This window comes from Copidosoma floridanum, unplaced genomic scaffold, assembly GCF_036245765.1.
Source record: "Copidosoma floridanum isolate Cflo_tuat_1 unplaced genomic scaffold, Cflo_Japanese_pri ptg000035l, whole genome shotgun sequence".
Taxonomy (NCBI): Eukaryota; Metazoa; Arthropoda; class Insecta; order Hymenoptera; family Encyrtidae; genus Copidosoma; species Copidosoma floridanum.
Window position 1 is genome coordinate 387,750 of NW_028321912.1, and position 25,315 is coordinate 413,064.

Here is a 25,315-nt window from a genome sequence, read left to right on the forward strand (position 1 = left end):
TCGTAACTAAGCTTTTATACTTTTTAGAAATTTTTTTTTGTCTTAGGTTACATGTATTACTTTGGTATTAGTAAGATGTACATCAGTGTAAAAGTCATGATAAATAAAACTAAAATTACTATTTTACATCTGAGAATTCACTTTAATAATAAATCCATCATAAATACATGAGCAGCAATGAAAATATCACACGAGGTGATTCGTATTCTTAAAAAAAGTTTTTATAGCTCAAATTGATCTATAAACAACATTAAAATAAAATTTCTCAATTTTAGAAATTTGAATTAAATGTTTAATTTAATGACTATATGTAACATAACTGTTTTTCGATGTATTCGTTAAGAAGCTAGCTATTATTGGATGTCATCTACTTCCGAGAAGCCACCACACAGCGCTTACCTAACCAATAGCACACAAATGGATAGCAGCAGTCTTGATTTTTACACTGTTGAAAAAAAAAAAAAAAAAAAAAATATTAATACATGTATAAGTTGAGGAAAGAAAATATTTTAACAGCAAAAACATGGTAATGAAAGAAAACTTACGTCGTCTCCATATGTACCACAGTCCGCGCTGGCATTGATGACCATCAATGCCATCACAACAAAAAGTGCCAAGAATACAGCCTTCAACATTTTAAAACTTTGGAAAATTTCTGAAACACATAGAAAATACACCATTGCTTCTTGGATAAAATAATAAAACAATTTGATGCTTGAATTATTTTCACATATGATTGCAATGTTATAAGGATTTTTGTATTATTAATAAATATAGATACCTTACCTGTAACTTTGGTAACAGTAGAATATCGACTGATATCAAAATATCGCGCGGATCTGTTTTTATACAAGAAGCTTAGCAAAACACACCAGCTCAGTTGTATCAGAAACATTATCTTTGAAAAACTCTACTGGTACTTCCCCTATTGTTTACTCTCACAATTACTTATCAATTCAAGTGCTCGATCATTTTGCGAAGTCAAACTTAGTTTTTTCCTTGTTACCTATACTGCTACATTTTTTTTATTTAACAACTGTGTACATAAGTTGATCGTTACGTGTTGTTTGCAGATTAAAAACAAACCGTAATTTCTAATTAATTTCTTATAGCGTGAAATAATAATGTTATGTAGTTTTAATTGTATTGCGAATAAATGCTTGTTACCATAAAGAGCCGTACCTTCTCGAGTCATCGAAATTTTTAATTTAAGTAAAACCACATTTTTATAATCTTTTCTAAACATATAAACTTTTTTTTCATTGTGCAGTCGAACTGCGAAAATAATTACTTTCAAGTTTTGTGACACTCAATTTGTCGAAGATACAGTGTTTCCGAAAAACAGATTTTAATAATGTCCATAAGTAATTCTCATTTGTAAATAATTGCCAAGTTAACTTTACACATTTTTTCCTCATTTATTATTCTATCGAAAGTCCTCGAGATCAATGACTTGTACGAATGTTCAAGCCAAAGTATCCCATACCTTTGTTAAACTTTGGAACCTCTAAAGCGCAGGAAAAATGATCCAGACTACAGTTTAAATTTTATTTTATTTGCTATTTGAATTTTCAATCACCAGTAAGGAGTACACTCACCACGTAATCTTAATTACATGCTTGTCTAGGTTTCAACTGCAAAAATGTTTCAAACGGAACTTGGACGTCTCCATAAACAGCCTGTATTTTTCCGAAAATCTTATTTTAAATATTATGATTATGTACTCGAGTCACTTAAGAGACCGTTTGATATTTCCTAGTTCATTTTATTTTCATTTTCACTTTTCATAACCATGAAACTTTGACCAAGAAAAACTGCTGAGTGATAGAAATATGTTTTCACTAATTTTGAGAAAACTCGTCTCGAGTAAGTATACAAAATTTCAGAGGAATAGTATAAATTGGTAAGAGAATTCACGTCAGAGTTTAAATGATTTCCCCTACTTAGAACAAATCTTGAGCCATTCAAAGAAAAAAGTACTCCTTTATTTACTTTGTAGTTGTTACTCTTGTGAAGCTCCTTCATGAATCTGTTCGATTAACTATCATTATCACTTTATTACTTGCTGGTAAAGTTATCCAAGTAATGTTTGATGGAATGGGTGAGACATGGCCTGATACGATCAGCCGGCCCTGGTGTTACACACAGCTTTGCGTTACTCGTCCGCAAGAACAACTTCGGTACAACTCCTTACAAGCTCTCGCCAAGTTGGGCAATGCAAAAAGATGAATTTGCCGGAACAAGACGAGGAAGGAGGAGATCCGCGTGACGCTGTTTGCGAATCTCCGAGGTTTCCTTCACCCACTATTGACAACGAGTTTGCATTAAAATTCGAGTCAACGCTTTGGTCCTTCGAGAAATCGCAAAGTTTGTACGATGAATAAATTTTCGGTAGTTTTCATTCTCTCTCCTTAAGATTCTAGCCAATTTCAGGGAGTTACGGGATGATTTCTGGAAGGAGTTCAAAATGACTCGCTTTGGAATATTAGGGCGTAATGCGCGGAGGTTAAGATAGTACTGTCGTATATAGATTGACCTACCGGATTTTTATAAAAATTTAACACTAAATAGGTTAATCCAAGCAAATTTTTTATTTTAACATAGTCTCTTATGCGAATTCGTCGAAAATTAGATTTTACTTAAAATATTGACCTACAAGTTTTCAATGAAAATGCGACCAGTGATGAAAGAGACGCTTAGCGATATGTACGTAAAAAATTTTAATCGATTAGGTAGTCGTATAGAAAGTTATTAATTAGTGTTCGCAACAATTTATATTAAAGTTATATTCATAACCTCAAAGTCGGATTTCTCTCTGCAATCACAATCTGATCGAGTCACTGCCACTACAATATTATTCGACGAATTACACTCGATAAGAATTCCTTTTTTTTCTAACAATACGACTTTCTGTTTCTATACGTTGTTGTGAGTATTGCGATAAGATAATCGATCAAAGATTTCTCGTAACCACGAGCGGCGACAACAATTCTAATCTCAAGAGGATATGGGTCAAAATAAAAAATGCACACCTGCAAAACTTCTCTCTTTAGTTGTTAATTCTTTGCAATGGAAACAGTGAATGAAAAAAGATTTTACCGAAAAAAAAAAAAAAGGCTCTAGACTCTGGTGAAAGGTAATCTTTTCTGAAAAAAAAAAAAAAAAAAAAAAACAGGACAACAAAGCCTCAAGCAATGCCTCCATCAGCGAATTTCCCACCGTCAAACCCAGATACTTTGCCACAATGCTTTCGAAAGTCGCAAAGTCTAGCCATTCGGGGACGAGAAACAAAAATCACCCTCTCAAACTTCTCCCAGTGCACGGGATTAATGGCAAAGTAACGAGGGCAGCTGGGAAGGGAAAGACTTGAATGAACAGATCGGAGCATCACCAGAATCTGGGATGGTGTATAGTACTGCTGTGGTCGAGCCTCAAGTAGTTTTGCGCTCGAGGAAGTTACACGGGGCTTTGCTCGCGCTATATATTACCGTTAACAGCTAATTCGGGTCTTACCTTAGCAGCATTTTTTTTGCATACACTCTTAAAAATCGGGATTGACGGGGATTTGTGGAAGAGTCATATTCTGAGTAGTTGGATTAGATGGAACAGGTTTGGCAAGATAACAACGAGTGATTACAATGTAAATTAATGTATATTATTTTTATCATAAATTTTTATGCGTACTTCAAATTTACTTGAGTTGACACAAGTTTTATTAACATACATCATACGGTTGAAGTCCAGGTTAAATTATTTAAAAATTTGTACGTCGTTTCGATTTCTTGCTACTGTTTATGGTAGAAATATTTGGTAATGAACTATCATCTTAGACTCTCTAAGCCAATCCAACTTGTCTGATGTTCCAAACTATAACTGTCGTTGCAATATTATTTAATATTATGTGTTTAATTATTACGTACAATGTAACAGCTATTTTTTTGGGTGACATTGTAGGCAGGTCAATAGATTACTCACGTAGAATAATTGATAGACTCGGAATTTTCCTTTTAGTAATGCTAAATAGAAGTTGACCTTTAATCACATAGCCTTGCTACTTAGTGGACACGAAAAAATTACGAGATCCACTTAAAATTGGTAAAACATCCTATCATACTTACAGCTTTGATATAAAAAATTGGTCACACGACAGTATGTGACAGAGAGGTGATAATATATCTTGGTTTAGCCGAAATGAACTTGACACACGTGTGTATCTGCATTATCAGCTGCTCTGGAGAATCGTAAACGGAAAAAATAATTGATAATTCAGCGAGACAGCGCTACGTTAAGATTTATGAATTGAAGGAATAAGTCACATAACATGCTTCGTTACGTAAATTTTTAAATATAAAGTTACGTAGTTCTTGTTTTTTGCTAAATTTTTTATTAGCAATTGAAGTTGATATGTCTAGAGTTTAATGTAGGTGTTGGGCTGTATATTTTTATTCTTTCGACGTGTTTGCACTTTTAGTTAATTGTAAATAAAAAATATTACACTTTTGCAGCAAAAGATTTTAGTTAATAGGATTGACCTTTTGTTATTGCCGATTATTATGGATATCATTATAACATAAAACGTAGAGGAAGTGATGAAATAAATTCGATGTTTTGAATTCCCCAAAGATAGTCTGATTATCACGTAATACAAGAAAGCAGCGATAAACTATCAGAGTTTTCTTGTTAGTTGAAAAAGACGTGCGCCAAAGACTGTAGTCCAACGGATCCTATATAAGTGTTTGAAGCAACGATGTAAATATTTTTTTGAAAATAAACAGTTAAAACGGAAATTTTCTATTAAAAAACAAGACCAGCTAAAAAGGTAATTAGTTTTATTCGACTAGACATTTCTCTCGTATTAATATATATTTACTTCGTGATTATTTATACATGTATTGGATGTAAGGTGATGTAATTATTACGCAAATTGTTTATTCCAGCTTTTCAATGTTCAAACTCAAACCATGTCTCTCTTAATCTTCATTCTTGTTGCAACTCTACTTGTGACTTCAACTGATAACTTTTTCACCAACGAAAATTATAATGCCACCACGACTTGGTCCGTCATTCGACACATCCACATATCAATGCCTCTAGTTATTAAATCAAACAATACCCTAGTACACGTGTTGGATTCTTGGCACTCGGATTATCCCATCAGATTAGAATCTACGGACTTCACGACTTGTTTAGTATCCTTAAAGCTTCGCTATTCCTCTCGTTATCCCAGGCGGGCTGCCAGTCTTGGAAACGGTAAAATCGTCATTTGGTTGTTGAACTATCGACTGACACCTTACAAGCACCTCGGGGAGTGGAGATTCGTTATTGTGGATCCGCGTACGTGTACTTACCAAGACTTTGAGTTACCAGATTCGGATCCATATCCTATCGACGTGATTGGAATTTTAGGTTATAATGACACTTTTGACACCCTCATTACAAGTTTAACACACGAGATTACGAGATTTATTTACGTTTATCGGTACAATGATGTAGGCAATCCTGTGTCGTCGTTTAGAATATCTACCATACCAGGTAAATTATTGTTCTTATTGATTCAATAAATCATTAGAAATAATAATATTCAGGAGTCTTTTTTTATCACACTGCTGAGTTATGATTCTAACTTTATCAGTAGCCACGTAAATCAGTTATTAGTAGAAAAATAAAACAAAATTTCTGGTCAGTAATGCAAATGTTGAAAAAAATTATTAAAACGCTCAATAGGACATTCTTCAATGAATTTCAATCATAAAAGTTATGGCATACATTAATTTCCGTTAATCTTACGACCTAACTAGTTACAACTTTTTAATAATTTCAGATTTGGATTCCAAACCATTCTACAGACCCAACACAATAAGAATGCACAGTGTCAAAGAGTACGATTACAGAGAGGGTTACTTCTACGTGCAAAATAAACCTACTACCTTCACAACTGTAATCAAGCGTTTAAATTCGGAATTAAAAGTCACCAGCATTACGAAGCTCAAGCACTCGAAGCTCCACGCATTTGACTTTGACTCGTACTCAACACAGTTTGGCAACTTCACTGTTTGTCGGTATTACGAAAGTCAACAATCAATACATTGTTCACAGCTGGACACCAGATTACGTGAACATGTCAACGTTGTATTAAATTACGCGTTGAAAAAGGGTTTAACGCACAGGACACTGGTTCACTTTAATGTTATTAATACAGCCGATGGAGGTGTAATTTTAACATACGGAGTTAAATTGAAGTATACGTCGATTTACACTCAAAGAATCGGACCAGAGGGAATCTGGACCACCGATTCGGTACACGTTTCCAATATTTCCTGTGAGATTTATGACGTACAAAACTTCCACATGGAGAATAACAAGTACTGTATCGTTGTCACGTGTGATGAAGAGGTTCATACAAGATGTATAAAGTTAAAATCAGTAGACGAGACCGTTTAAATGAATCGACGAGAAAAAGAAACTTGGCGTAATCGTTTGGACAATTTGTGACAATCGATGTTGATAATTGTTTTAAAGTAATAACATTTTCGAAATCACCGCGTTATTTTATTTGCAATCATTCTCCACCCACAATTTATTAGTGTCATAATCAGGAATATAATAATATCAAACAACATTTGCTAATGATTATTGGCTCGAGGCACTTGAGGCCAATCCATAGTTGCAGACCCCCGACCTAATTATTAAAATCACTCAAGTACTCTCAGAAAAAACTCGTGTAGATCGACAGTCACGCAAGATGGGAAAGAGAAGGAGAACAACAAAGGGGTAAATCGCTGGTGTGACGCCTCGTTGTAGAGGTCATGTTTGAACTGGCGATTAGGTCGGCCACCCATCCATACAGCACCGTATATGCTTGTGGAGGCTGTAGATTAAGTAATCGGCTTTTGCGCGCCGCGGATGGAGCGTCGAGAGTCGCAGGCTAAGAGGGAGAGAGAGAGAGAAGCCTAATGGTTGCGTGGACTCCCCGGCTTGAGACTGTGTTTATAATCATACTCACCGTGCGGAAATAAATAGGTAAAGTGCTGTCTGTGCTGGTGGTGATTGTTGTGCCGGCAAATCCCGGGCTTTGATCGATTTTGTGATCCTATTTTGTTGTTGTTGCTGGCGTCATCAGGGAATTCGATTTTTATTACGGAGTTAATTTTTGTTTTGCATTTAGTACATTGAAAAATATTTTTCGCCGAATAACTCTTAGTTGGATTTTATTTTATACAGTTATTGAAACGTGGCAATGTTTTTTCGCAAACAATTTTTTTGCTTATCTATGTTATTTTCCAGTGTTTTAATATATGACATTTGTAAAAAATGATAGTCGAGCCAAACTTATCTTTGACATGATGATGTATATGAACACTTACATTTTCATCTCGTGGATGATTGGTTAGGTGTATTTAGACGTTCGAACATATGTTTAAGGTTACTTCGTGGTAAAACATAGTTTAAATCAATAATTTAAAGAAAAAGCTTTTATGTTCATATTTTAGCTGACATTCAAAAAAATATGTAAGTACAAAATAGTTTGGAGCGGTGAACGGGGGGAGGGGAGTTTCTTGCAAGCAGTTGATATTCATCACGAATTTGGCAACATCATTTTTACGTGCTGTCGTCACATTGTTTCATTAAAAAAGATCAAGAAGTTAATTGTGAAAGATTTTTCATTAGTCATTGCAAAAAGTTAGAAGTCTCAAAAAATACATAAATATTTTTTTTTAACCTTTTGGCTTGTTTTTAACAAAAATATCTCTTGTGATTTTTTCGTAAGATGTGTAGTTTGAAGGTTAAAAAGTTTTCAGTTCTTAAAAATTTGGATTTTAGTGTTTTGCAAAAAGTAATTAATTCTCCTCTTTTTCTTACAATTAGTCAAACACTTGATGGGATCAATCATTTTTTCGTGGCTCAATTTTCACAGAGAAGTTGTTGAAAATAATCTAATGATTGTGCGTTGATGTTCAGCGCAAACTTATAATGCTCGCCATTCATCCGGTTCAAAACTTACCCTTCTATGGATTGACATTCAAAACTTCTATCTAAAATTTATGTTTTTTTTTCTCAATAGCCCGAAGATGTGTCCAAACACTCGTTTCCTTGTAACAACAATCACAATAGTGATCTTTTTCTACATATCCATCATGAAAGCAGACTCGCATGACATCACTGCAGGAAATCTTGCGCACATCACCAGTTATTCTTTCTACGAACCAACGATACTGAAATACTTTAACCAGTTGATCTACGTGTCCTATCCAAAAGTAAATTCTGATGTTGTGATCCAATTTGAATCGAAAGCGATTGCCGATGAGATGAACAACAAATGCAGCATCGTCATTTCCGAGTCAGACGGTCGTGATTTTTTGGCACCGGAAGCGAAGGTTTTGGGAAACGGAAAACTAGTTGTTGCGCTGATCGAGACACCAGCAGCTGAAGTTGGCATGCACTATTTGAGATTTTTTGTGGTGGATCTTCAGGAAAAGTGTGCTCATCACAATTTTACTCTGGAGTTTGGTGACGAATCACCAGTGTATTACAGGCCGTTCACGTTGATTTCGTACGAAGAGACGTTTGATGTTTTTGCAAAAAGCTTTCATTGCCAACCATCGGGCAGTATGTGCCTTATGAGGTGAGTTTTTACGGTAAGAAAGAAAAAAAAAAAACCTTTAAAAAAGTACAAGTATCATGTAGACATATTAACAGAAATGATCGGTAATTCCAAACTTAGTTCTTTATAATAATGTTTTTGGATAGTTTCGTAGATGAAATCTTAATTTTTACCCATAGGAATAAAAGAAATAAATATCATCATCTCTAATCCATCCAACCAAACAATATTGGTGAACAAATGCAAATTACGTCGTTTGTTTAGTAATTCAAAATATTGGATGATGAAATATTTGTACGAAAGCATTACATTGTTTAAAAAGTTATAAGCCTTCGACATACTACTTATTATTTCGTAAGCGTTTCTAACTGTAAATAAAATATTAGATACATATATGCATACACACCCAGCAGCTGCTTAACCTTGAGAATTTGTCGATAACAGCTCTCGAGTTCTCACACATGCAATCACCAAAGCTTAAAAACTACCTTTTTGTTTAAAATAAATTTTAATTTTAACTTGTCAACGAAAACAAAAGAATTTGTTGGAAATTGTACATGATTCAATTTTTTAATAGTACATTACGCCACTAGAACGCAAAGTCTCACTTTGTGCCCTTGTGCGAACTTTAAGCCCGCCAACTACTTTGGGCCCATGAGCAGAAAAGTACTTTCCGCCCTAGGGCTCAAAGTAGTCGAAGGGCGCAAAGTTCGCAGAAGGGTGCAAAGGCTTGCGCTCGAGTGGCGTATAATGTTTTTCTCCTTAAGGGTGCAAAGTGAGATTTATTTAAAGCACTTGAAACTTAAAGTATAATAGATGATACTCATATGAATAATTATCTTTTTGTACTTAAATTTAAAAAAAAATTGAAAGTTCAGATTAATGCATACTAGTGGTCAAAGTCGACGGAAATAAATGGCAGTCGATCGCACAATTGTGTGACACGAGTTTGATCACATGGTACGAATTACATCGAGTGCGATCACATGAGTATGGGAAAACGTCTTCACGAGTTACGTACAAAATTTGTTGTAATATATGCTATAAAAATTAGTATAAATTTTGAAGTAGTTAACAAAAAGAACACATTAAAGGCTTACGTATCTTGTACTATTTACATACATACGAGGTATACTTCGTAAATAGTGAGTGTAATGGACGTTTTTCCATTATTAAAAGTTAATGTACTCAAACTGAGGTGGTAAATGTATAATTTGCAAGAGAGGTTGTGCGGGGCCCAGGGGCGGCAGCCCCTGGTGGGAGACTAGGGGTCAAAGCCCCCGTAGGAGGTATGGGGGAGTGCAAAGCCCCCCCGCCTCTAAAACAAATGAAGTGATCGTTAAAAAAAATCATTTTTATTTTTTAAAAACCATCAATACTATGAATTTCATCAAAATTTTAAATTTTTTTTTTGGAAACTTATTAGATTCTTGAAATTATTTCATAAAATTATATTGTATTTAATAACTAAAACTATTGTATTTCACTGGTGTTTGTTAGCAAATCTGCTCATTTAACTGTCTGATAACGTCACGTTAAAAATTAACTGATTTAAATTTACCACAGTTTAAACAGTAAAAAGACAAACTCTACAAGCTATTTTTATTAGATTTCGCATTATTGTATGTGTATTAATGATTTACTAGTTATTGCTTGCTCAAAATTTTTAATATTTAAAAAAAAAAAATTTCCTATAATAATGTCGTAAATATATGGGTTTGACGGTTTTTAGTACAACAAACGATACTAAAACAGATTACACATAATGCCACTTCTCCCTTCTATATTAAGAAGATTACCAATTATTCAGATGTATACGATACTGCCACATTTTCAAGTGAAACTACTTATAATACAGAAAGGGACTACGTGTTAGAACTATTAAACAATCAATTTAGAAAACTTATCAACAAAAGTTCTAAATGGATTAGAGCAGCAATCACAAAATTCATTTTAGCAGTGCTGAGTCTAGTATTGTCTGTACTCGTAAAAACTGTTATAAAAAAAAAAAGAAAAAGAAAACTGCAAGAAAATCTGCTAACAAAATATGATGTGCAGAACGGAGTAATGCAATAAAGTTATCATACACGGACAAAGAATTAACTAGAAAAATTTAGCACTTGATTCATACTGTCAGCGAATAAATACTGGAATGGTTTGAAAATGAATATACTAAAAAATTTTATAAAATGCCATACGAAATAAACGTAGTCAAAGCTTTAGATGAATGTTACGTTGTATATTTCTACATAGTTCTTTTTATAAAATAAAGGCATAAAAATTAGAGAAAAATATTTATATAGCAGGTTCATGATGCGAAATCGTACCATGGCTATAACAGGGGCATAATTCAGGCTTTACTACAGTCACATTACGATTTCTGATCATATGCAGCAGTAGCACTCAACAGTGTGATTGTACTTAAGAAGTTAGTTAAAGAGGGAGAGAGAGAGAGCGTGCGCGCGCAGAGGTGCATGCGTACTATTGCGTACTAGAGACAGAGGAAGAGAAAGAGAGAGGGAGCGTGGGGAAGGAGTACCTACATGGGAGGTGACGGAGGTGGGAGAGAGAAAGAGAGGGGAAGGGAGAACGAAAAAAGGGGTAATTCTGAGTAAGAGTAAGTCATTCTTATGATAAAAATAGTCCAAGAAACATAGTTCTGAAGTCTGGATATATTTGTCTCGATGAATTTTAAATATTTTATGTTTTTAGGTAGCCTGATTCAGAAAAAAATATTTAAAAAGTTCTATCCATTGCACATCATGGCATTGTAATTTTCTTTTTGCATATTTTTCGGAAAACACTTATCTTTCAAAAACGGTAACGCACCGATTGAAAGATCGTGAAAAATGTTTGAAAATCTCGTACAGTTATAGATTTCCATCAACAAAAAAAGTTAGAGACAAACAACCGAAAAGATGTTGCTGCAAAATATCTGCCAAAGAGGATAGAAAAGGGGCAAGTAGCTGCTGACCTCCACCCCTATCATGCCACCATATACTTTTTTAGCAAAAGCCAAGGACTTTATATGTATAGAGGGTTGTATGCTTTCATGCAAATAATAGACACAGCCATGAATTAATCGAATGAAACAACTGCTTAAAATGAGTCAACTGCAATTTATGACTCCGGATCTTATTACTAAAATATAATTAAAAACCTTGAGGATACATAACAGGCAATGTGAAATACTTCAGAACAAGTTTTTTTTTTTAATTTCTACCTCAACTTGACTTAAAAGTTTAAAAAGACAAACATCTTTTGAAAATTGACAAAAATTTAATTTGTATAGACACATCACTTGAAATATATACACAGAATTCTCTTATCAGGAGAAAACTATCTATATTTAGTATTGTTAAAACGGTGGTTTAGAACGTTGCATTTTGTTAATACAACAGACGATGCTGAAACACGTGATATATCACGCCACATGTCACCGTATTATTTCTGGAAAATTCCCGATTTCTACAAACAAATAATAATTTTACATTTTCGAGTGAAACCACGTACAATGAGGAAATTGTCTACACGTGTGAACTATTAAGTACACAATCAATTTAGGGGACTTATCGTCAATACTTTAAAATAGATTTGAATAGCTTTACCAGTTTAGGAAATTTTAAATTTTACGATTTCACATTTTATAACGCCGTGCAAAGGAAGAATGAAAAAAAGGGGAAACTATATGGAAATCCACGATTTAAAGTTTGATGTACTGAGCAAAACCGTGCAAGTTCACATACTCGAACAAAATAAATAACTTGAAAAAATAAAGCACTCAATTCATACTGGCAGTAAATAAATACTAGATTGGTTTATGATTTTTGTGTACTAAGCGTCTTTTAAAAAATAAAAAACGCAATGAGCGATATCATCTCTTTAAATTTCCATGATTTGTGCAAGAAAGAAATGGAAATTGTAAAAGCCAAGACAGAAGATATCATTAAAATTAACGGGCTTAAGGTTTTAAACAAAAGGTATCGAGCACTAATAGTCATTTTCCACGTAGCTTATCAAACATACAAACAATTTTGTGTATTTTTTCAAATCCAATAGCTTTATCAGTATTCTGTGAATGATAAAAGCAAATAGACAATACATGATAAATGTTTTTCAAACTTTCGAATTCTTTTGTGTGTTGAAAGTTTCCAGAAAATTCCTAATTGTGTCTAACAATCATTTACAAAAATAATGATAACTGTTTTCCTGAAATATTAACTTATCTGAACAAACTGACGATAACGATTCCTAGCAATAGGTACATACGACTGTACTAATTCAACGGAAAAAGAAAAACTTTAGTTATTTTGTGAAAAAACAATTACGTTAACATGTAATTTTGATACCTTCGTAGCTGGTTTTTTTTTTAAAAAGCAAAAAAAGTTGCTGTAACGTCTATAGAAGCCAAAATAATTTTACCATTTGTTAATTTACAACCCTTGAGGCTCCAAATTGAAACCACCTATAGTTGAATACTTCAATTTTGTCGTTTTATTCACCGTATATAAAGTGAAAAGTTCCCAAAAAATGTTTTAAACCCTTTCATGATAATTGTTGCCAAATTATCACGCTACCTTAAATAAAAAATAGTAGAAATGAAGTTATAAGTGACTGAGATGAGTATTTGTTTTTTCACTCCAACTTTTAATTCGTTGTGCGTAGACACCGGGGGGTTACTTCCTGACTTCTTCCAAAAAATTTTTGTAAGCATTTTTACCAACAGAAGGACTTTACGTATAAAAAGTGGATATCAAGCAATAGATGACCGAGATACGTATATTTATTTTTTCACTTCGTGAATTTGAACTAGCAGAATGTGGTTTTAAATCTCTGTTTGGTTGGGATTGTCGATAACATCGTTTACTTTCACCCAAAGTACTATTAGTTTGAAACAAGGGTGTGTGAATCTTTCCAAAAAGCTATTTACGTTATGGTAAATTAAATTACGAACTTAAAATATTTAGAAAGTACTCATTCGAATCTTTAATATTAATTGACGAATAAATGACGGAATAATTGAAAAAAAAATTATCTTATACTTTCTCAAGCACCTTTTGTTTTTAATATTTGTTTAAATATCAGCTACCAAGACAGTAAAATCGCATATCGATACACTATCATTTTGTTTACGAGATAATTTAAATTGGTTATTTATTCAACAGCAAACAAAATTTGATGTCCAAGTATAACATACGATGCCTAAACAAAATGCGCAATCATAGTTTCACCGACTACAAGTCGTAATTTTCCCCTTGTGTTCAAAGACAAAACGCTTACAATCACATAGAACGACCAGAATTTTCTCTTATGTCTCGATAATTCCAGATTTAGCCCAAAAGGCGACCGCCAGTCCACCCTGAACTTCAACTTCGCAACCAACGAGACTGACTTCGATCTCGTGAAGCTCTTCCCTCTGGTTGAGTTTGATTCAGCCAGCGGCTACGCTTACCTTTCGACCGCGACCTCCACATTGTCGATCCTCAACTCCAACCTTCAAGTCGTCGTGCGTAAACGCCTGAGGGGCTACATCCAGGCGTCTTCTGTCCTGAACAACGACATCGGTGTCTGCTGTCACGTGGACAATAGCGAAGCCCTCACTGAGTGCATCAAGTTCGATCGTCGGCTCAAGGTTAAGGCTGTCTTTGTCCTTGCGAATCCGAAGTCTCCCACAACCGCAAAAAGGCTTTACAATTTGATGGACGGTACTTCCTTGCTTGTCTCGATATCCAGAGGTAAGGTCGAGACTAGGGTCAAGAGACTTGGTCTGACCGGGATGGTTAGTGGAGTTGAAGTGTTCAATTATGAGTGTGTAAGCTTTCTTGTAGATCCCATCGATCAATTCGTTGAGCTCAAAGAAGGAAATTATTGCTTTAGCTTTCTGTGCATGTACAATATGATCACGTACTGTGCAACTCTGAAGAACTTGACCAATTTGGCATTATTGACGGGTTGATGTTCGACTATGTACACATTGGTTGAGACTGCTTCATAGGAGGACCTTATGTATTATATTCTTAAATAGCTGGCAAATAAATTATTTATAAACGATACATGTGAAATTATTTACAAATGAAAACAGATTACACATAATGCCTCTTCTCCCTTCTATATTAAGAAGATTACCAATTATTCAGATGTATACGATACTGCCACATTTTCAAGTGAAACTACTTATAATACAGAAAGGGACTACGTGTTGAAACTATTAAACAATCAATTTAGAAAACTTATCACCAAAAGTTCTAAATGGATTAGAGCAGCAATCACAAAATTCATTTTAGCAGTGCTGAGTCTAGTATTGTCTGTACTCGTAAAAACTGTTATAAAAAAAAAAAGAAAAAGAAAACTGCAAGAAAATCTGCTAACAAAATATGATGTGCAGAACGGAGTAATGCAATAAAGTTATCATACACGGACAAAGAATTAACTAGAAAAATTTAGCACTTGATTCATACTGTCAGCGAATAAATACTGGAATGGTTTGAAAATGAATATACTAAAAAATTTTATAAAATGCCATACGAAATAAACGTAGTCAAAGCTTTAGATGAATGTTACGTTGTATATTTCTACATAGTTCTTTTTATAAAATAAAGGCATAAAAATTAGAGAAAAATATTTATATAGCAGGTTCATGATGCGAAATCGTACCATGGCTATAACAGGGGCATAATTCAGGCTTTACTACAGTCACATTACGATTTCTGATCATATGCAGCAGTAGCACTCAACAGTGTGATTGTACTTAAGAAGTTAGTTAAAGAGGGAGAGAGAGAGAGCGTGCGCGCGCAGAGGTGCATGCGTACTATTGCGTACTAGAGACAGAGGAAGAGAAAGAGAGAGGGAGCGTGGGGAAGGAGTACCTACATGGGAGGTGACGGAGGTGGGAGAGAGAAAGAGAGGGGAAGGGAGAACGAAAAAAGGGGTAATTCTGAGTAAGAGTAAGTCATTCTTATGATAAAAATAGTCCAAGAAACATAGTTCTGAAGTCTGGATATATTTGTCTCGATGAATTTTAAATATTTTATGTTTTTAGGTAGCCTGATTCAGAAAAAAATATTTAAAAAGTTCTATCCATTGCACATCATGGCATTGTAATTTTCTTTTTGCATATTTTTCGGAAAACACTTATCTTTCAATAACGGTAACGCACCGATTGAAAGATCGTGAAAAATGTTTGAAAATCTCGTACAGTTATAGATTTCCATCAACAAAAAAAGTTAGAGACAAACAACCGAAAAGATGTTGCTGCAAAATATCTGCCAAAGAGGATAGAAAAGGGGCAAGTAGCTGCTGACCTCCACCCCTATCATGCCACCATATACTTTTTTAGCAAAAGCCAAGGACTTTATATGTATAGAGGGTTGTATGCTTTCATGCAAATAATAGACACAGCCATGAATTAATCGAATGAAACAACTGCTTAAAATGAGTCAACTGCAATTTATGACTCCGGATCTTATTACTAAAATATAATTAAAAACCTTGAGGATACATAGCAGGCAATGTGAAATACTTCAGAACAAGTTTTTTTTTTAATTTCTACCTCAACTTGACTTAAAAGTTTAAAAAGACAAACATCTTTTGAAAATTGACAAAAATTTAATATGTATAGACACATCACTTGAAATATATACACAGAATTCTCTTATCAGGAGAAAACTATCTATATTTTGTACTGTTAAAACGGGGGTTTAGAACGTTGCATTTTGTTAATACAACAGACGATGCTGAAACACGTGATATATCACGCCACATGTCACCGTATTATTTCTGGAAAATTCCCGATTTCTACAAACAAATAATAATTTTACATTTTCGAGTGAAACCACGTACAATGAGGAAATTGTCTACACGTGTGAACTATTAAGTACACAATCAATTTAGGGGACTTATCGTCAATACTTTAAAATAGATTTGAATAGCTTTACCAGATTAGGAAATTTTAAATTTTACGATTTCACATTTTATAACGCCGTGCAAAGGAAGAATGAAAAAAAGGGGAAACTATATGGAAATCCACGATTTAAAGTTTGATGTACTGAGCAAAACCGTGCAAGTTCACATACTCGAACAAAATAAATAACTTGAAAAAATAAAGCACTCAATTCATACTGGCAGTAAATAAATACTAGATTGGTTTATGATTTTTGTGTACTAAACGTTTTTTAAAAAATAAAAAACGCAATGAGCGATATCATCTCTTTAAATTTCCATGATTTGTGCAAGAAAGACATGGAAATTGTAAATGCCAAGACAGAAGATATCATTAAAATTAACGGGCTTAAGGTTTTAAACAAAAGGTATCGAGCACTAATAGTCATTTTCCACGTAGCTTATCAAACATACAAACAATTTTGTGTATTTTTTCAAATCCAATAGCTTTATCAGTATTCTGTGAATGATAAAAGCAAATAGACAATACATGATAAATGTTTTTCAAACTTTCGAATTCTTTTGTGTGTTAAAAGTTTCCAAAAAATTCCTAATTGTGTCTAACAATCATATACAAAAATAATGATAACTGTTTTCCTGAAATATTAACTTATCTGAACAAACTGACGATAACGATTCCTAGCAATAGGTACATACGATTGTACTTATTCAACGGAAAAAGAAAAACTTTAGTTATTTTGTGAAAAAACAATTACGTTAACATGTAATTTTGATACCTTTGTAGCTGGTTTTTTTTTAAAAAGCAAAAAAAGTTGCTGTAACGTCGATAAGAGCCAAAATAATTTTACCATTTGTTAATTTACAACCCTTCAGGCTCTAAATTGGAACCACCTATAGTTGAATACTTCAATTTTGTCGTTTTATTCACCGTATATAATGTGAAAAGTTCCCAAAAAATGTTTTAAACCCTTTCATGATAATTGTTGCCAAATTATCACGCTACCTTAAATAAAAAACAGTAGAAATGAAGTTATAAGTGACTGAGATGAGTATTTGTTTTTCCACTCCAACTTTTAATTCGTCGTGCGTAGACACCGGGGGGTTACTTCCTGACTTCTTCCAAAAAATTTTTGTAAGCATTTTTACCAACAGAAGGACTTTACGTATAAAAAGTGGATATCAAGCAATAGATGACCGAGATACGTATATTTATTTTTTCACTTCGTGAATTTGAACTAGCAGAATGTGGTTTTAAAACTCTGCTTGGTTGGGATTGTCGAGAACATCGTTTACTTTCACCCAAAGTACTATTAGTTTGAAACAAGGGTGTGTGAATCTTTCCAAAAAGCTATTTACGTTATGGTAAATTAAATAACGAACTTAAATTATTTAGAAAGTACTCATTCGAATCCTTAATATTAATTGACGAATAAATGATGGAACAATTGAAAAAAAAAATTATCTTATATTTTCTGAAGCACCTTTTGTTTTTAATAATTGTTTAAATATCAGCTACCAAGACAGAAAAATCGCATATCGATACACTATCATTTTGTTTACGAGATAATTTATATTGGTTATTTATTCAACAGCAAACAAAATTTGATGTCCAAGTATAACATACGATGCCTAAACAAAATGCGCAATCATAGTTTCACCGACTACAAGTCGTAATTTTCCCCTTGTGTTCAAAGACAAAACGCTTACAATCACATAGAACGACCAGAATTTTCTCTTATGTCTCGATAATTCCAGATTTAGCCCAAAAGGCGACCGCCAGTCCACCCTGAACTTCAACTTCGCAACCAACGAGACTGACTTCGATCTCGTGAAGCTCTTCCCTCTGGTTGAGTTTGATTCAGCCAGCGGCTACGCTTACCTTTCGACCGCGACCTCCACATTGTCGATCCTCAACTCCAACCTTCGAGTCGTCGTGCGTAAACGCCTGAGGGGCTACATCCAGGCGTCTTCTGTCCTGAACAACGACATCGGTGTCTGCTGTCACGTGGACAATAGCGAAGCCCTCACTGAGTGCATCAAGTTCGATCGTCGGCTCAAGGTTAAGGCTGTCTTTGTCCTTGCGAATCCGAAGTCTTCCACAACCGCAAAAAGGCTTTACAATTTGATGGACGGTACTTCCTTGCTTGTCTCGATATCCAGAGGTAAGGTCGAGACTAGGGTCAAGAGACTTGGTCTGACCGGGATGGTTAGTGGAGTTGAAGTGTTCAATTATGAGTGTGTAAGCTTTCTTGTAGATCCCATCGATCAATTCGTTGAACTCAAAGGAGGAAATTATTGCTTTAGCTTTCTGTGCATGTACAATATGATCACGTACTGTGCACCTCTGAAGAACTTGACCAATTTGGCATTGTTGACGGGTTGATGTTCGACTATGTACACATTGGTTGAGACTGCTTTATAGGAGGACTTTATGTATTATATTCTTAAATAGCTGGCAAATAAATCATTTATAAACGATACATGTGATATTATTTACAAATGCAAGGTATGTTAACCCCAAACCATTGAAACGTGGCGCAAGTTACTTGCCTTGTTTAAAAAAAAGTTATTTATTCAAGGTCATTCAAGGACATACAAGGTCATTGTGTTAAGCATTGTAAAGTATAAGTTTATTGGGCCTTTATTCATTTCTTTCGTCTCTGTTCTTCTACACGACTGTGAGATATAGCGAAACAAATGCTTAACGAGAAAGCCCATATTTTATTCTCAGCGTGCGCTTAATTTTGCATCATGAAGAGGAGATTAATGTATTCTCTTACCGTACCTACAGCCTTTTTGAGCATATAAGCCAACGGTCACAAATCAAAGGACCGACAGAATACCTCATTTAGAGTTCCTTTTCCTTTTACCTTTGCCCTAGCGTATTAATTTGAGTTCTAACTTGCGTGTAAATCGTTTCTGCAGCATAGATAGTAGGTGTACATACGCATCCCTCTTCCGCGTTTAACCTCGACGAGTTACTGCTATTTTTTTCCCCTCCACTCCACTTGAGCACTTCGCGCGAGGGAGGCTTTTATACGAGGGTATAAGTAGGTATCTTTGAGCCACACCAACCAGCGTATGTGTGTACACGTGCGATTCTCTATGCAAATTGGTTTCCCAGCGCCCACTTGTTTATCTAAGGCCGCTGTGCGTTCAAAAGGTCCGGACAGAAATGATAATGATGGTGATGTTGGGGATGAATTATTAGATGATGATGGCTCACCGAGATGATTGCGGATCCTCCTTGCCTTAAACGTCGGATAATATTTATCTAATTTGCAGCTTTGCGCGCAGGGATTATTATTACGACTATCTTTAGTACTCTTTGTGATTTTAGATGATTTTGCTTGGGCATGGTTCAAGTTTCTATAGTTATAGTTTTTTTTTTTTTTTTTTTATATTATAGTGCTCTACGTCCGGCTCCTTTTTAATAAGGGCACTACTATGGGCACTTAGCACTTGGGAGAAGGAAGGGAAGAGGGATGGGAGGCCTCCCATCACTGGGAGGGGGGTAGGGGGAATTAGGCAAATTTGCTGCGAGAAGGTCGCCTAAACCCTCCTCGAGGAGCATTGCGTGGTGAAAAAGCACATGTGAAAGACACAGAGGTACTTTGCCCGTAAAAGCCGCACTGGCCGGGAATTGAACCACGGTCTCCCGCGTGCCAATCCACGACCTAGCCGACCGAGCCACCGCGCGCTCTTATAGTTATAGTTGTAGAGTTTACGTAGCCCAGAACGAGGTAATGAACGAAAACGATAAAATAATAGTTAGTACTTGTGAAACGTATACATTACAAGACGTCAACATAGTTAAGTAAATAATGATGGAAAGTTTTTAAAAATCATTTTTTTTTTATCAGTAGATTAGAAAAACTTGATTTTACAATTTCAAAGAAACAAATTCGAGATATATTTTTAAAAATATAGACTTAACTTATGAAATATTTGGACAATATGTTTTTCGCTGTTTAACATACGTATGTGCCAATATTTAATTAAAATAGTTTTCATAACGTTAAAATTACGTTAAAATTATATTAAATAAGATGGAGTGCATCAAGAAAATACCTCTACCTCAGAGTATGTTTTGGTACTAATAAACAACTTCATAGTAAGGAGCTTTCTGGCTAAATAGCCAATTATTACGTCTCTTGTAGCTAAGAGGCGTTGCTCTAAAGAGTTTGCAATAAGGTACCCTTGTAAGTGTGGAACCTTAATTTTAGTACATAATAAAATACGTTACCATAAATGAATAGTTCAGCAAAAATTTTAATATTGACTTAGTACTGAATAATTTTGAACTACCACTACTCAGCATGCTGAAAAGTTGTAAACTTTTTATAATTAAGTAATCATAGTAACTCAGAATTTTCATGATTGCTAACTAAGAGTACAAATTTACACAATTTATAAAAATTGTTTGCTAGTAATTAAGGTTATTAAATACAGAAATTTTAAAAAGCATCGAGCAATACTTAATGGCCATTTGGGGGCACTTACTGGGTACTTGCAAAATAATGTACGGGAAGTCAGCGGGTACAAGGTAAGTATTTAATAGGCACTTGGTAGAAATTGAGCAGGTACTTAACAGGTATATGGTGGACAGTTAACCAGCACTTAAAAAGAACTTGGAGGGTACTTTCTGATTACTTGACAGGCATTTGAGAGTTACTAAGAAGTTGTATACTATAAAACTGGAAAGTACTTGATGAGTACTTAAAAGAATTTAGCAGATACCTAACGCTTATTTATTTAATACTTGGCAGGGAATCAGCGAGTACTTTCTAGGCACTTAACAGGATCTTAGTAGGCACTAGTTGGGTACTAAGTGGCCACTTTGAAGATAATTGACAATATGTTAAGAACATGTATCCCACTAAGTACCTAGTACAAACTAATCAGATGCCTAATAAGTACCCACCAAGTACATGCCACGCATGTATTGATGATTCTAAATGTACCCCCAAGTAACCATTTGATACCTGTCAAGTACCTTACATGTAGTCAAAAAACCACGCCCAAGTACCCATCAAGTATCTGTGTCGTAGCCGTTAAGTAATTGTCAAGTACCCGCTAAGTAACCCCAAAATACCTGTCTAGCCACCGTTAAGTACCCAACTAGAACTTGGTAGGTAACCACAAAGAAGCTGCTGAGTGTGCGTCATGTACTCGTGTAGTGATCGCCAAATAATCACCTCGTACTTGTTAAGTACGAGATAAATGACCACTAACGAATGTCCGATAAGTGTCCAACTAGAACTTCATAAGTACATACCAAATGGCCACCGAGTGGGCTTTAAGTACCCGCGTAGTGACCTCGAAGTAATCATCATGGAGGTATCAAGTATTCGTTTTGGAACCTTTGAGTACCTTTCATTAACTCCTAAGTACCCATCAGATACCTATCAAGCACTCACCAATCGCTTGAAAAATGACGGCCATGTACCCTTCAGGAATTCATATATTGACCGTTAAGTACTTTTCAAGTACCTGATAAGTAACTAGAACCTGGTAAGTACCCACCAAGAGGCTGCTAAGTGTACGGTAAGTACTCGGATAGTGGCCGCAAAGTTATTACCATGGACACGTCAAGTGTTCTCTTAGTAACCGCCGAGTAACTTTCATTAACCCCCAAGTACCATCAGGTACTATAAGTAACATTAAAATACCTGTTTATTCACTGGTAAATATCCAACTAGAACCTGGTAAAATCTACCAAGAGTCTGCTAAGTTTGCGTCAAGTACTCGCGTAGTGATCGCCAAGTAATCACAATGTACTTATCCAGTATTCGTTTTGTAACCATCGAGTACCTTTCATTAACCCCCAAGTACCATCAGGTACTAGGCAAGTACTCACCAATAGCTCGAAAAATAACGGACACGTACCTGTCAAGTATTCGTATATTGACCCTTAAGTACTTATCAAGTACCAAATAAGTAATATTAAAGTAGTTGTCTAGTCACTGGTAAGTACCCAACTAGAATCTGTTAAGTACCCACCAATAGGCTGCTAAGTGTGCGTCAAGTACTCGCGTAGTAATCGCCAAGTAATCACGTACTTGTCAAGTACAAGATAAGTGACCACTAATAACGTGTCTAGTAAACAATTAAGTCCAACTAGTACTTGGTAAGTGCAAATGAAAAATTATCAGAAAGTGCACGTCAAGTACAGCGTACTGACCACCTAGTTTCTGTCTTTTACATTGTGGGTACCCACCAAGTGCCTAAAAAATCATCCAACTTTCATTCGATATTCACTTCTATTGATAAAAAAAAAAAAAAATAAAATAAACCCTCTTATCATAATACCGCAGTAGATAAACAGTTCCGTTCAGGTACTTGGGCAGATTGTTTATTTTTCGTACCTGTATCTAATCAACTCAAAATAATCAACAAGGGGCTGAATTTATGCAAATAATATAATTATAGCTCCCAAGGCACAATCGCTACAATTTTTAATAGAGCAAAAAGAACAACTACATTTTTAAAAGTCGATTTACATATATTCATAAAAGTTGGTTATACTTTGATATAACTACAAGGCACTTCGAAACAAACTTGCCGAAAGCTACGTGTATTGGAACTTGTATTGTTTTTTTTTGTTTTTTTAATTTTTTAATTTATTAGTGTGATACTTTCATTTTGTAGCGGCACTCGACATTAATTAGCAAAGTTTTCAATTCTGTAGGAAGCAGAGTGTTTATGTTGTGACGCGCATGCCAGTGGGAATGCCAACTTGTTGCGCGCAAACGAAGAACGAGAAGGAGAGCATCGATAACGAAGGATTAAAGAAGCGTCTACGAGTCTGAGGGTTCGAGAGATATTAAATCGCGAATGTGTTGATCAAAGAGAGATAAATTAAGCGAAAAAAAAATTCGGGTGGTAGCTTAGCACGATTGTCGCATACATAGGGAGACGTTGTCTAAAAACGAGAAGGAAATTTTTACTCAAGCTCGTGTGAGGACGAAAAAACTAGAGGATCTAGCAGCGAGTGGTACTCACAACACAGGTAACTATACCTTCTGATCTTGGTACTCTCAGATAGTGGACTATAACGCATGTACGCAAAGGTACATGTACATATAAAACTAACTAAATTTAAATTAAGACATGATACTATACATAACAATTTGCACAACATTGATATCTCGACACGTTGGGTAAAAAATTTGAGAAATCCAGAAGTTTGATGCGGGAATAGAGGATGTTGATTCTCAATAAAAAGTTGTTTTCATACCTGGGGTCTGATCGGAGCATTCGATATCTCGCAAAAGTAAGCATTTTTTTCGATAGTTTAACGACTGCTCATGCCCTCAGCCATTATTATATATAAATTATCGAAAAAAAATGTTTACTTTTGCGAGATATCTAATGCCCCAATCACACCCCTGATGACTCATGCCACCAGGTGCAATCAGGGCAACACACAGAGAGTCCCTCTCAGGCCTGGTGCTTCCCCTGGTAATCTGCACCACTAGATGCGAACTGTATTGTTTCTACTACCAGCGCAGTACTCATCCAAAGGCAATAAAACACCCAAGATAGGAAAAAAGGCATTTCTTTCATGATACTGGTATAAATCTTTATTTTCAGAGTACTACACTGGACATGTGTTATAATGTCATTATTCTTAGAAAATATTTTATTAGTAAAAGTGTGTTCTAGAAGTTGAAATTTTTATTTAATTTGATGTTCCATTTAATCATTTTGAATAATGACTGACTCTTTTTATCAGTTTTTGTATAACACACAGTTGAAAAATAAAGTCAATTTATGTGTTTATCAAAAAAAAAAAAAAAAATAGTTTTGTTAAAAAAAATTCTAGAAGGGAAAAAACTGTCCGAAATAATGTCAATCCTCTCGCAGTAGTCAAGGACTTATATGATTTTCCCATATAAAACGTATGTAAAAACAAAACTCTTGAAAACACGTTTCCGTCCCTCCCAAAGCTCTGTTTTTCCCTTCGTGTAGCAAAACCAAGCAAGGTAGAAGCTCATTTCACAAGTATCTACGTACAAAAAAAAAGTCAGTACTCTTGCTTTTGCAATCTTCTCTCGATTCGCGTACAGAGAAGCACATGCACCTATATACGTGGAGCAAAAACATTGAAACTCATTTTCCTTTTGTGTTCAAAAAGCCAACTCTTATATTCTTAATGCGCAAACTTAATAGAACCAACGACTCATTAGTACATCAAACATTTCACTTTTTTTTAAATTGAAAATATTTTTATATTCTAATAGAAAAATCTTTCTTAGCAATACAACTCCAAGAATAACCAAAACAGTTGTTGTGGGTACAAAAAGTAAAATCCGTTCTATCCTCGTTCACTTTTTGCCAACAATAAAGAAAAAAAAAACCCCACACAAGAGAAAAAGAAGAAAAAAAAAGTGCCCCTCGCTTTTTCGCCAACTACACACTATATTAGTCAGAGCTTTTCAGCTAGGCAAGAGGTAAAGTTTGCATAGCCCTCCTGTCCCTCGATCTCGGTTTGTAACGCGAAATGCAAACGAGCTCCCGAGAATAAGGGCAAAGTTAAAGAGACAGACTGGGTGTACCTCTCTCGATATCTCTACGTGTACTCCACTGTATGTGTGTACGTGCTTGTAACGCACACAGAGTTTGCGAATCGCAAAGTTTTACCTCGTACTAGCAGTTGGTGTTGTTGTTGTTTTCACGCTTCGTAGGATATTCGCTGAAAACTTGATGAGGCATTGCGTGCAAAAGTGATTTTTTGTAATCAAATATTTTTCGATGTGCTATTTTACTTAAACCGAACGCCAATTGTATTCTATCCCAGGGGGCTGAAGA

The 25,315-nt window shown here is 35.0% G+C and overlaps 3 protein-coding genes and 1 long non-coding RNA gene across 6 annotated transcripts in view; 3 read left to right on the forward strand and 1 right to left on the reverse strand.

Moving 5' to 3' along the window:
- Positions 1–25,315, forward strand: part of LOC106640888 (uncharacterized) — a 176,973-nt gene that overhangs the window by 52,438 nt on the left and 99,220 nt on the right. The window lies entirely within an intron of this gene.
- On the reverse strand, positions 122–821 carry LOC149373165 (uncharacterized). Its single transcript, XR_016293431.1, has 3 exons — positions 787–821; positions 546–655; positions 122–445 (listed from the first exon to the last, which is right to left on the reverse strand). It is a non-coding gene; the product is annotated as an uncharacterized LOC149373165 (long non-coding RNA).
- LOC149373166 (uncharacterized) lies at positions 2,226–6,441 on the forward strand. Its single transcript, XM_089597732.1, has 4 exons — positions 2,226–2,273; positions 4,938–5,532; positions 5,822–6,051; positions 6,097–6,441. Exons 1-4 carry the CDS (start codon positions 2,226–2,228, stop codon positions 6,439–6,441), a joined length of 1,218 nt encoding a protein of 405 aa, XP_089453858.1.
- On the forward strand, positions 8,136–14,558 carry LOC149373167 (uncharacterized). Its single transcript, XM_089597733.1, has 2 exons — positions 8,136–8,623; positions 13,931–14,558. The coding sequence occupies exons 1-2, from the start codon at positions 8,136–8,138 to the stop codon at positions 14,556–14,558; spliced, it is 1,116 nt and encodes a 371-aa protein (XP_089453859.1).